Source organism: Dasypus novemcinctus, chromosome 2, assembly GCF_030445035.2.
Source record: "Dasypus novemcinctus isolate mDasNov1 chromosome 2, mDasNov1.1.hap2, whole genome shotgun sequence".
Lineage (NCBI taxonomy): Eukaryota > Metazoa > Chordata > Mammalia > Cingulata > Dasypodidae > Dasypus > Dasypus novemcinctus.
Window position 1 is genome coordinate 182,621,248 of NC_080674.1, and position 13,988 is coordinate 182,635,235.

The following is a 13,988-nucleotide window of genomic DNA, read 5'->3' on the forward strand; positions in this document are numbered from 1 at the left end:
CAGTTCACTGTTTCTTCAACTGGAATTCTAGATAAAATAGTTGGCTTGCACTGAGCTCTCATGTTATGATATTAAAAATGTTTTTAAAATACCATAATGGCACTTATCATAGCTAGATGAGGAATATTCAGGCTTAAGGTGGAGGGAAGAATAGATTTCCATTTCCCATCTCTTACTCACTCCAGAACCTCTACTGTTTAGGTAATTTTTCTCTTATTTTTGTCACCAGAAACAAAGAACTGGAGTCGTGTAAATGTACAGGAGATGTAAAGGCACAACACTGAGTTTTTAAAAATACATTTCCAAAGCTGTGCCTCTTTTAATTAATCAAACCATGACAGTGGAAGGAAAAATCACAACCCAACCAAAGTGGGCTAATTTGTTGATTGCGAATAGGTACCAGCCAACACTAACAGAATTCCCAGATCACGGTTGAGTGAAAGGTAAGGGTGGTAACAACACCTCTTGGTTACCAATACATTTTGCCTCAGGTTGTGTCCTTAGCTGTAGCCCATTCCTTTATGCTGGTATTCTCATATACCAACATAAAGATTCTTCAGTCTATTCTCTGGACAATCTTTTAACTCTACTAACATCAGCAACTCCTGAGGGTAAACACTCTAAATCTTTCTCTAAACCCTGCCCTCTCTAGTGAGCTCCAAACCAATATTCCTACTAGGAACTTCTTTTGGATAACTCACCCATAGGCAACTCAAACTCATTATAACCCAAACTGAACCTTTTCTTTCTCCCCCAAACCTGCTCTTCTTCTAGTTTTGCCTATCTTGCTTGGTATGACCAGCTAAACTATGTACTCCTGAAAAGCCTGTTCTTACTCTTAATCCATTCCTGTGTAGTGAACTCATTATAAATGGGTCTTTTGAAGAAGTTTTTTTAGTTAAGGTGTGGCCAGTTTAATCAGGATGGGTCTTAATCCTATTACTAGAGGCCTTAGAGAGAGGCCACAGGGAGAAAGTTACTAGGGATGAAAAGCTGGAAGTCAGAAAAGAAAGGAAAAGATGCTGCCATGTGCATTGCAATGTAACAGAAAAACCAAGGCCCCAAGGATCGTCACCACCCAGCCCCAGAACACTACATTCCTCCGGGAGAAAGCATGGCCTTGCTGATGCTTGATTTTGGACTTCGCCTAGCCTCAAAACTGTGAGCCAGTAAATTCCCATTGTTTAAACCAACCCATTATATGGTATTTATTTAAGCAGTTGAAAAACGAAGACACTTGGAGAAGAGAACAAACGTCCATCTGGGTGCCCACAGCAGAAACCTAAAATTCATACTAGATTCCTTCTATCTCCCACTCCTCTAACCAGTCCCCAAGTTCTGTAGATCCTACCACCTACATCTCTTTTAAATCCACCCCCTCCCCACCCATCAGCCTTATGCCACTGTCTTGGTTTTCCTTTATCATTGCTCACTTGGACTAACTGGTCTCCCTGCCTCCTGCCTTCCTGCTCTTCAATTCATCCTGCACACACCTGTAAAGTTAACTTCCTAAACTACACATATGGTTATGTCGCTCTTCCTACATCAAGAACAGGAACAAGAACAAGCCCCAAAGATTAATGATACAGTAAGCTAAAAACAATCTCCATTTAATAACATGATGTAATGCAGACCTATATCTCTATTCTACTACAATACTGTATGACTAAGTTAAAAAGAAGCTGATGTATGTTTTAGATAGAAAGAGGCCATGAGGAAGCAAGAAAAATTCAACTGCCTTCAAGTTGAAAATAAAAACATAATGGATCATAGGAGTGATAAAGGCACCTTAAGGAAATCAAAGAGCCACCCAGACCTATAAGTCAAGAGTGTGTTGAAGCTGAATGTACTGATGCATCTAAAAATGAATGCCTTGATCTAGAGGTTCTTAACAAGGGGTCCATGAGCTTGAATTTAAATTAAAAAAAAACCTCGTTCTTGTGGGGATGTGTTGGTACAGGTATGATATATTTATTAAATAATACACAGCATGGGGTGGACTTAGTAAGGGGTCCGTGGTTTTCACTTGACTGGCGAAGGGGTCTATGGGACAAAAAACATTAAGAACTCCTGCAATCAGAAAGGGATTTGGGAAACAAAAGCAAGCAGAGAAGCTGTGGGAAGAGGATCTGCCATAGGGAAAAACCATCCATCCCTACAGGAAGCTGAATGAGGTTGCCTGAGTCCCACCCAGGCCATCACATATCTCACTTCTCTGGTGGAGTCCACGCTAACCAAGCCACCTGCTCATAATCTGACCTGGTAGGCAAAGTCTACCTATATTATGAGAATGCTCGTCATTTGGCTTGAGTATTCAGGTCACTCTGACTCTTTTCTTATTTGAAAAAATGAGTAAATTAACTGGCATATTAATTAGGACCTAATAAGCAAATATGCCTATCAGAAAAGAATATACTAATCATGTCAATAGGCATAAGTCATTGTAAATGAATAAATAGCATTCTGGTTTTACACATAAGTCTTGTAAGCCTGGTTAATGAGTCCAACCCTGGAATAGGGAGCTGCTTTTAGCATGGTGATGAAATCAGATTTCTGAAGGCGCTAAACCAAGAGCAGACCCAGGATAATGATATGTTCTAAAACTGCACTCTATAATATGGTAGCCACTAGTCACAAGTGGCCATTTAAATTAAGTAAAGTTAAAAATTCAGTTCCTTAGTCATGGTGCCACATTTCAAAATGGTACATGTGACTAATGATTACAATATTGAACAAGGCAGATATTGAACATTTCTCTCATCACAGAAAGTTCTAATAGGTTCTGGGAAGATAACCTCAAACTAGCCCTGTGAAGCCTCTTGGGAAACAGTCTGAGAGGTAATCCTAGATGGCCACCTGAGAGATAAACTACTGGTTTTCTAAATAAGGTAAGAAACATATTCAATAATTATTTCCTTTCTCTTTGCAATGATTTTTTGAAATCTGAATATACAGTAAGTCTTCAGGATTTCTGCCCCTCTATCAATTACTGGATGATCCTCTAAACCAGAAGCATATAGCACGGTTAGAAGTACATTCTCTGAATCCAGACTGCCTGATTCACAGTTCATCTTTGTCCCTTACTAGATATGTGACCTTGAAAATGTTATTTCATTGCTCTATCTTTCAATTTTCCTCATATGTAAAGCAGTAACCTCACTGGGTTACTATGAGGACAAAATAAGTTTAAACCTACAAAGTGCCTAGAATAGTACTTGGTTCAGAGAAGGTGTTAGCTGCTATTATGTTTACTACTACCACTGCTAACACTTCTACCCAGACAGCCCTTCAGATGACAAGTGTAAAAAATGCTCACTAGGAGAAATAATAACGAATACAAAGGAATTAAGTTAAAACAAGGATCACAAAGCCAGAAGATAAAAAATAAAAGTGAAAAAAAAAATTAAGATTAAAGGGCGTCGGTAATCTGGAAAAAATGTTAAATACCAAAGAGAAGTCATATTTTCAAGGAGAGTTGTCTGGCAATGTCTTACTAGTAAAGCTAGCAAACCACAAGTCAAAAGAAGTTTACACAATGAGCTACTGTGCTATTTAAATAACCAATAAATAAAAAGGAGGAACTGAAAAGATACAGGTTCAGGTTCACTAGACCAAATGATACTTCCCATATAGTGACATTTAAATGCATTACCTCTCCTGTACTCCCAAAGTAACCATTAGATTCACTTGATGAACTGACTTAAGATGTTCTGATTTTTCATTTAAGTAGAGCACCAAACATATGCCATGCCAACACCATGCCAAATAACGGCCCAGCGTATGTTCTTCCTACATAGTGGTGAGGAATATGGGAACACCTTTTAGGCCACTTAGCTGTCTCAGGGGTTGCAACTTCTTTTCTGTGCCTCAGATCCACCACTCCACTGACCCTTCCTTCCGTTTCTTGGTGACTGTCCTTTGCCGCTGGTGCCATGGTAGGACATGGAAACCCATTTTGGATAACTGCCCACTGCTCTTAAGATAGGCAATTTGAAAATCCAGAAGTTCGAGTACATACTTTAGTATATGTAGTAAAATGGCAAGTGCAGAACTTTGGGGAAACACAGACCCAAGTTTAAAACTTGGTTCTACTATTTACTAGCTATATGACTCTGAGCAACTTGCACTTACTTAATGCTTATGAGCTTCATTTCACTCATCTGTAAAAGGCAAGTAAAGCATAATGCCAATTAAATAAGAAATATATTTAAAGGGCCTACAACAGTGGTTGGCACATAGCAGATGCTCAATAAACAGTTGCTACATACCATTAGTAAATCTTCCTGAGAAGAACCTCCTAGAGTCCTAAGAATAAAAGACCACCACTTTACATGGTAGCTACAAAAAAATTCTAACCAGGCATCAACTATAAATCATGTAAAATAATGTCTTAAAATTATCATTTCTTTTCCATATTTTACAAGCTATTCCCCAAACAAAAATCCCTGTTTACTGTATTCCCTGTTAAGACTACGCCTATAAACCATTTGGTCTATAATAAAAAATCACTGCACTTCTTACACTGAAACAAAGTTTTTACTAGCAATTCTGCCATATACACATTTACTAACCCATACCTAAACATGAACGCTAGGCACAAATAAGTAAGATTTTTTTCCTTCCCTTTGTAGTAAGGTAAAAAAAAAAAGGGGGGGGGGGGGTTCTTTTAAGTTTCTTTCAGTGAGTTGAGTTCCACAAGACAAAACAATACAGGGTAATTTCTTACCTGGAAAATATTTTGTACTTCAGATCCACCAATCCAGAATGAATGGGTGTATTCCCTTTCAGACTAGTCTGAGAAAAGACAGCAGTCAAGCATCTTCCAAGATTCTTTCCGTTTACTGTATCCAGCTTTCTTCAACAAAATCCCAAACATGCACTTCGGCAACTGTTGAAAGACAGAAAGCAATCCATACACCCACCATGGCACCAGCGGCAAAGGACAGCCACCAAGAAATGGAAGGAAGGGTCAATGGAGCAGTGAATCTGAGGCACAGAAAAGAAGTTGCAACTCCTGAGACAGCTAAGTGACATAAAAGGTGTGCCCATATTCCTCACCACTATGTTGAAAGAAGGACAGGAAAACCTACATGGCACAGAATGAAAAACCTTAACATTAATATTTACTAATGATAAATACCATGCAATTTCCAAATGAGAGCAGCTAAAAACTTACCCTACCATCCACATTAACTATTCCAGACCATTCGGCTACAATGAACTTCCCTTATCCATCTTCTAAGACAGCTCCACCACCACTCGGAAAATTGTCAGTCAAAATTAATATGGCAAGACTCAAAAATCTACCAAAGAGATTTATTTAAGCATCTAACAAATCTTTTAGTTTGCTACACATAAAACATCAAATCTATACATTACCCAAATCCTCTCCCCTAAGCTAAAATAAGGATGTTTTAAAGCATGTAATATAATTTGAGTGAACTTCAGATTCAAGAAAGGCCAATTCCCCACAAGAGTCAGTCACTGTGTAAACTAGGGAAAATAAAAACAACACTAATAAACAATTTTCCAGGTGACAACCTTAAATACATAAGCCCAGTCCACATTACATCAACATTTTCTACCACACCAACTTTCATAGTTTGCAAATTCTAAACTATAAGGAAGGGGAAAAAAGTATTCAATAGATGACACAGACAAAAAAATTTTTAATTTTACTTACGTATTTTTTTACACATTTGCTACTTCCTCAATTACACACTACTGCCAAAATTCCCCTGGTGTAATTATAATAATACCTACCTTTATTGAAGAGCTACTAATGGACCAGGTCCTTTACATTCACTACCCCTATTAATTCTCAAAAAAGAAATATGAAAAAAATAAAAAAGCTTGCCCAAGTCCCCTCATCTACAGGGTGGGAGAGGAGCCTATGCCCTTTACACAGATGACTACTTACTCTGAAGTCCAAGGGTCAAGGTTAAAAATGCAAGATTTCTGAGGCAGGAGAACTAAGCTGCACTCTAAAAGGTCCTAAGTTAATTAACATCTCAATGGAGAGCTACAAAAATGTCCGATGAATGCCTATTTCAGCTCAAGTAAACTAAAACATTTTAACTGAACCAGATGAACATCCCTAAAGAGCTAACTCTATAGATCTGGCCACTTAAAAGAGTATTTCATTGGCAAAGAGCCATGCAATTCTAAGGCCTACAATATTAAGATTAAAACAAAACACAGTACAATGATACTCAAGTAGTCTGTGTTTAGCAGCAAAGATTGTATCCATGACAGGCTCAAACACAATGGAAACAAACTGAATAATTTTAACATTCCAAGATTTGTTAACAATCCACAGGCCATAATGCTAAAGATGCCCTGATTTTTCACGTTGTAGGTAAAGCAACTGAAGTGACTAAAATACCAGCCTATGATTAACCTTACCATAACAAATGGATGAAAATATTTTAATACCCTTAAGAGAGATCACATAGGTAAAATTCCAAGCAAATAATAAGTGCTCAAGATTTTCCCATTAACTGGTATTACTCTGGAGCCTAAGGATAAACTGGAAGCCCAGTTTGGATAAAGTAGCTAGTGAGCTGTGGCTAGTAACTAACTGCTAAAGCAATACACTGCTTTTCAAAGTATAACTTAATCTTACAATCGAAATGCAGAACAAGTTATAGCAAAACACAACAACTTAACTAATGTACCCACTTCTGGACTCTTGGATTTTCAGGCCCTTTCCCTGTACTAGTAGATCTAATTTTTCCCCTTCCTTTCAAATAAACATTTATGGAATAGCTAATATATGGCAGGCCTTAAGGCAGAGATACAAAGAGTAACAGATACCTGTCCAGGAGTGTCATTTCACAGAACCAAAATATATTTTATTACTAGTTCCCAAAACTAGTGTTCTCAATTTAACACTAAATAAATAAATGCTCAAGTCCCTTTTTCTTAAGGATAGAACACCCACTTGGTTTTTCTTTTTCTGCTGTGGAGAATGGTTCCTTACATTCATTATACTTATATTTGCACATCTCACAAGCAAAGACTTTTTTTTTCCATTTTTTATGTTAGTGTCCCACTGTTTCTACTTCACAGTTTTCCATTCTGTGAAGGTCTTCATTGTTGACTAACCCTGAGAGGGAATTTCCTAAAAATGCTTCCTGCTGACATCACAGAACTCTGCAATCTTTAAGTTTCGTTAAAACAATAATACACTATAAATTAGAGATACCCTACTGGATTGTCAGGTCTTCCTGGTCTGTCTTATTTGCCTACAAAGACAAACTTCCTGTTAAGCAATTCTGATTAGCAGAAACTTAACAGAAGGTAACAAGCACATTCTAGACCAACAGGTTTTATCCCCCTTTGTCAAGTAACTCAATGAACAACAATACAACTCAGTAGGACATCTTATATCAATTCTCACTGCTTATTCTGTTAAAGCAAAGCTCAAAATCATCAGCTTTGCTAAAACAAGAATTTAAAAGCCTTCATTTCTCAGTCTAAACTAAACCAATCGAACATAAAACACAATGCTCAATGTTACTATGAACTCATTACCAGTCTTTCTACCAAGATATTAAAACTGGGTTGGGTGAGTTCCCTCTGCAGTTAGAGCACCGGTCTATCTATGCTAAATCGGTAATTATTAGCAACTAACCTCCCAGATTTTCCAAAGCAATACTGATTCTGTATGATTTCATCATTTTCTCCAAAAACGGCTCATTAAATATATGGCTGAAAGCTACTGAATTTAGGCCTCTGTAAAGCTTCACAAATAAATACATCCATATCTCAGGGGAATAAATTAAACCTTTTTTCACACCATCTGTCCTAATTTTGCACCACAAAATATGGTCCCTGTACTTGGGAAAGTCAGAATGGCAAGCACTTCCTGAAAAATAAGCTTCTGCAAGATTCTTTCTCTGTCTCTCATAATTCTCCCAATAACCCAGACCAACCCAGCTAGCCAGTGACAGAGATGGGATACAAACTCAAATGTCTCACCCTAAATAAAGGCCATGCCCTCTCATAAGTTATACTTTGCTAAGGTAACAGAATCATTAGAATCTATCAACTGATTGGCAAATGCACACCAACAGGTATGAAAGAAATTCAGTTTCCTCAATACTTTGCACTCAGCCACCCTCTGGGGTGTATGCAAATTAATCTGTAAATATGTATAAGTCTGCAAATAATGGTTAAAATGTGTATTGAGTGTATGTCACACACCAACCCTCTTCTTCCCCTTACCAACCTTTCTCCCTATTATTACCTTCCCACCTTTGCCTTAAGGTGGTCAAAGCAAAATCTTTCAAAACTTTCACAGCAAGAAAAAATTACTTAACATTAATTTAATCAATAAATCTATGGTGTACCATGAAGGAGATATTGTGAAGGATTCAAAGGACAATCAGATACAGCCTTTGGAAAAGAAGCTCAGACATATTTTAATAACAAGCAGGAAGGTATGGGAATTCCCACAAGAATTAGGAACAGAGTATTGTTAGAGTTAGGAGTACGGGTAAGAATTTCCAGAAAAGAAGATGGTTAAGATACAGGCAGAATATGTGTGAAAACAATCAATGGGAATATTCAACTCAATATTTACTGAACATCTACTACAAACAAAAAGGCACTGTTGTGCTATCTTACGATAGCCCATCCTTTCCCTTGAGTTTCCCATTTAATAGAGGAGACAAACAGGTAAGTATAATACAATCCTGGAATGTGTTAAGTGCCATAAGTTAAATATAAAGAGCAAAAATTCTTTCATTTCATTTAACAATGATTATCATGTAGGTAGTGCTATAGCTATAAAAAACAAGATGGTATCTGCCCCATAATATAAAAAGACATCAAAAGAAGTGGCATCTGAATTGTCTTCTGAGGGTGGTTAGGACTGGATCAAACAGAGGTGAAAGGGAGGAATGCTGAGATCTGACCTAAGCCAATTTGGCCTCAGCCAACCATTAAGTCCTTTTAGTAAAATCAGTGGCCTTCACTAAATTGGCTTAAGTCAATTCATATCACTGGTGGCAAAGGAAATAACATGAGCAGAATGTGGACAACTATGGCCCTCCTAGCTTTGGCTGGACTATAGAATAAGTGAGGAAGGCGGGAGGAAAAGCTAATGTACATTAGGACTTGAAATGCCTTCTTTCCTTTGAAGTGCAAATTATCATAAGGTACAACCCAGGCACCACTCAGGAATATATACACTGTTGTGTGAATCTATGCAATACGTTAGTGAGTCTCCTGTGCTAACTCTCTAGGTTTTCAGGGTATAGACTGTAACAGCCAGGGGCCAAGAGCACCAAGATTTGTGTGCAAAAACAGTCTATATTTGTCAAATAGAAAGGATATCTAACCTACTCCAAAAAAAATTTGATATATTTGAGCCATGCCCTCTTGAGCCAGGTCAATGAAGCCTGTAAATATGTAGGTGGTTTGTTTTATACAAACTCTACTTAGATTGGCTACTTAGACTGGTGTTATTTAACCTATACTTGGTAAATTAGCACATCATTAGAGGTAGATGAGGACAAGTAATGGTGACAAAAATCCAATTTATTGACAGAGTAGCTAAAATAACCCACTTACCCGCTTAAAAAAAAAAAAAGTCAATGAAAAGAAAGGGAAAAGGAGATTCAAAAAAAGAAAAATTCCCAATAACTTCATTTAGTTTCTTTGGTCTTGCTGCCTGCCTGTACTTCAACAGCTCTAAAAATAGCATTTTAACATATCTACTTAATAAGATCCAGTGTATTTTACCTTTATTACTTCATTCAGCAAGTAATATTGCCACTTAAGAGAAAAAAGAGGGGGGAAATGACTCACTCAATGTCACTTGGCAAAGAGACCATTCAACAGCTAACAATAGAGTAAAACTGCAGGTTAATTGTGTAAAGTAAGGGGAAAAGACACATTCATGCCCAGAGAGGGGAAGGGTTACCTTTTCTAGGATTTTAACATCAACTCCAGCTATATTCTCATGGGGGGACTAACCATCTTTCTCTTTCTATCAGCAGCTCTTATGTGTGCTTTCTAGTGATGAGCGCCCGAACATCAACTCACGCCTAATTCAAAAATATAATACCATATAATATGTAATGTATGGCTTTCATTCTTTCCTGTGAAGTCCACTGTACTAAATGTGGTCTGGTAAACTTTATATATTTCTAAAATGGATTACTACTTTTCTACCTCACTAATAGTAAAGGTGATTTTTATCAAAGACATAAGTATGAAAACCAAGCCCACAAACTACGTAGGCCAGGAAGGTCACTTAGTGGTTAAATTATTCACCTTCAGCAATTGTACATTCAGTCATCTCATTAAAGTCTGAACCCTATGTAGGTCAGCTGGAGAAGCACCCTTTGTGGGCCCAGACCTCAGGCAGGGGTAGGACTCTCAACAGGGGTTATCTTTTGGAGATTTTATTATTCTGCTATCACCAGCTTTATTTCCTAGTACACTTATCTAAAGTGCAAGAAAAAAATGAGAAGCAAAATCAAATAAAATAGAGGGATGAAGATCAGGAAATGGAATACCCAAAAAGACTGTTCGCTCCTTTTAATACAACATGATATTAAATATCAAATGGAAGTTACCTTGTTAACCATTAAGTACTGAACTGGTACAGGCAGCACAATCACAAGCAGAAAACCACATGCAATTAGATTTTAAGGCATCATCATTCCTACATTTGATTCTAGACTTATTAAATCAGCAGTTAAAACACCTTATGTTATCTACATATGTTTACAGGAAGAGTTGTTTAAAGTCTTAAATATGAGAAGACATTTTTGAATTGATCATATCCACTAAACTCTTTGCTTAATTTTCTAAAAATTCCAGTTTATAATGTCCTTGAAAGGATGAAATCTTTTTTCAGTTCAGAGACAAAGTACTATCACATAATATCAAAACTTTTTAAGTTATGAACATAGGAAGCCGGAAAATTTAGGCCCAAGATTTGTTTTACCACACACTCAAAGTCAGTGAATTGGATTTTACTGTATTCTTCCAATTTTTTTGAAAATAAAAGACATTTTAGTTATTTTTTTAATGAATGGGAATGGAAGGAGCTCAGAAGGGCCAATTTCAAAGAAGTAGCAAGATACAATTTTTCAAAATGATGCATATAAGTACATTCTTAAAAATACATAATGTATATGTCATTTCAATTAAGATATTCCACCAAAATAACCAGAATAATCTACCACAAAAGTTGGAGAATATCAAAGACTTGACTACAATAGTCGAATTAGTTATCCTGAAAAGGAAAAATTACTCAATAAATGAAAATAAAATAAAAACTCACAAGTGACAGTATTCCTTTGAAAACAACCAAAAACTTATAAAAATCAGAAACCAATAGGGTTTTTTTTCCCCTTCTAGTTTTCAAGAATGCTGGGGAAGTCCAGTTCTGTGAATTATGCAAAGAGCAGCAAATATTAAGCTGCCTCTGTATTTATGCTAGTGTACTTCCATTTTTAAAACATGCATCTCAACTCCCCAGATACCATCATCCACAGAAACCATGCAGCTATCCAACAGACTTTCAGTGTCACCATTTATTATTTATAGCATTAAATGGGGGAAGTGGCTCTGATGTCACCGACCTGACCCAGTGGAATCACTGACTCAATAAACATTTTCACGCTGGAGAAAATCTGGCTAGGAAAACATTTTGCTGGGTTAAGTAGATTCTTTCGCCTTTCCTCCCAACCCGGGGAGAGTTGTTACTGTGTTCGAAGAGATACAAAGAAACTGTCAAGGTTTCCACAGGAAGAAGCCCAGGGCATGTCCATTTGCTGAAGCACAGACTTCCTCCTCCCAACTCTCCAGGGCCAGTTTGATTTCCTTAATGTTCACACTGGCAGGTAATACCTGCCATGTTTCATTTCTTCCACCAAGTCATCCACCAATTAGCAAATCCCTCACTTCAACTAACCATTCTTTCAAGAGCCTGTTCCTAAAAGCCCCTTCTAAGGCAGAAAAGGGCTGGGGGTGTCCGCGGGCCAAAGAGTCTGGCCTAGCTATCAATGGTTTCTAACCAGAGTGATCACTTCCCCAGCGGCCAAGGATTTTTTTTTTCCCCTGATAAGAAAGAACTGCCGACAGTGATAAGGCCGAACCCCTCCTCCCCAATTTCACAAAGCAGTTCCGGAAACCGTCAAGTTACGGTTTTCCTTTCCTGGGGGAAGGAATCCCGAGCACCTGGGGCCTTGCTCTGCAAACATCCCCCTAGCCGGGTAGGAAACCCTTTGTCCAAGAAGCCGGACAGCACGGGAGCCCGGGAAAGAGGCCGCCTATCCCACACGGCCTCAAACCCGACAGCGCCCCCCCCCCCGGCTCTGTAAGGCCTATCCCGGCGTCCACACAGCACGGGATTCGGGAGAAGGTGCTGAGAACACCCCCAGGACGCGGGCGCCGAGACGGTGCTGACCCTTCTCCTCCGTACCCCCTCCCGCCACCGCTCCCTCGGCTGAGCGGGGCTTTCAAGCGCGGTGCAGGCCTGGGTCGGAGAAACAGAGGGGGTAAAAATAAAAATATGAAATAAAATTTTAAAAAAAACCCTTTCCAAGAGACGGAGAAGGGGATGCGAGAGCAAAGGTGAGCTAAGGCCAGAGCTAAAGCGAGCGAGGGTCGTCCCACGGATGGGCCTGCTGCTGGGACAGGGGAAGGGGGAGAGCTGAGGGGCATGAAGGGGGCCGGGCCGGGGCCGGCCTAGATCTCGAGGGATCCGGGGGAGTCGCGTAGGGCCCGAGCCCAGAGAAGGCTGGGGGCCCAAGTCGGGGCCCAGGCGGCGGGGAAGGGGCCAGGGCCTGCCTTGCGCCGGACGTTGAGATGGGCAGGCCCGTCCCGGGGCCGGACGGATGGAAAAACGGACGGTCCAGTGGGCCGCACTCACCATGAGCTCGATGGTCTTGTCCTCAATCACCGAGTCGGGCTCCATGGCGGCCCCGGCGGCCCCGCCTAGCTCTCCCCGCGCAGCAGCGAAGGGCTCCGGCGGAGGAGGCGACGGCGGAGGCGGCAGAGGCGGAGGCGGCTATAGCACCCACTCTAGCTGCCAGCCCGCCCGGGCCGCCGGCAGCTCCGCCCTCCCCCTCCGCGAACGCAGTACGCAGAGCGAGGACTACAACTCCCAGCAGGCGCCGCGGCCCCGCAGAGCGTTGTGGGAACGGGAAGCCGGCACCTGGCCAAACTCTCCTGGTAGCCCCAGGGTGAATTCCGGGATGAAAGTAGTGCAGGACTGTGAAGTGAGGCGTGCGGACCTGAAGAATTAAGAATTCACTTGGCGCAGAGCCGGGGTAGAGCCACGACTACAGGTCCCAGAATGCCCTGCGTGGTGGCGCTCTTTCCGGCTAGTTTCTTCTGATTTCCTGGCAGCCCAAGGCTGCCCAGACCCGGATGGAAATTCCCGGGCAACAACTCACTTTGCGGGTGCGCTTGATTTCCGCACATGCGTGGTCGATGGCCGCCGTGCCCGCTGCTTGCTTAGGTAGCCGTGTGGAGGGTCCGCGGGTGTGTGTGGTGATAGAGGCAGATGTACGAGACAGATGGGTGCTAAGATACATTACGAAGGGATGCTGGCCTTGGGGTTCAGTTGTGGTAGGGGCTTGGCGAAGGAGACGATTGGAGGGTGGTCATCGCAGAAGGGAAGGATTTGGAGTTTTAGTTGGGGACAAGGAGGTAACGTGGAGATGTGCTGTGGTGCTTTTTATTTTTCTTTATTATTCATTATTTTGGTGCTGTCTTTATACAACACAAGCTAGGAGCCGAGAGATGAAAGGAACCTGTGTATCTTGAGCCCCTCTTGCTCAGTCATTCGTTCAGACGATATTTGTTTTTTAAGCAACCAGACTCTGCCGAACCGTACTGTAGGCACCGGGCATCAGCTCTGAACAAGACAGACCAGGGCCCTATTCTCAGGGAGCTTAATTCGGGGTAAGTTAAGGGGGATGGACACAGATATGAACCAAGGAGGTGATAGGTGCTAAGAA

General features: G+C 40.5%; 1 protein-coding gene across 7 annotated transcripts in view; it reads right to left on the reverse strand.

Annotated features, from left to right (window-relative positions):
• Window positions 1-13,124, reverse strand: part of FBXW11 (F-box and WD repeat domain containing 11) — a 163,022-nt gene extending 149,898 nt beyond the window's left edge. For 2 of the 7 annotated variants that reach the window (XM_058282295.1, XM_058282281.1), the window contains exon 1: window positions 12,896-13,124. In XM_058282295.1, the coding sequence (XP_058138278.1) occupies window positions 12,896-12,940 (45 nt within the window). In that variant the 5' untranslated portion in view covers window positions 12,941-13,124. Of the gene's footprint in view, window positions 1-4,726; window positions 4,889-12,895 lie in introns of all 7 variants that reach the window. The other 5 variants (XM_071211041.1, XM_071211042.1, XM_071211039.1 and 2 more) reach the window with 5 other exon arrangements.
• Between the last annotated feature and the right edge of the window lie 864 nt (window positions 13,125-13,988).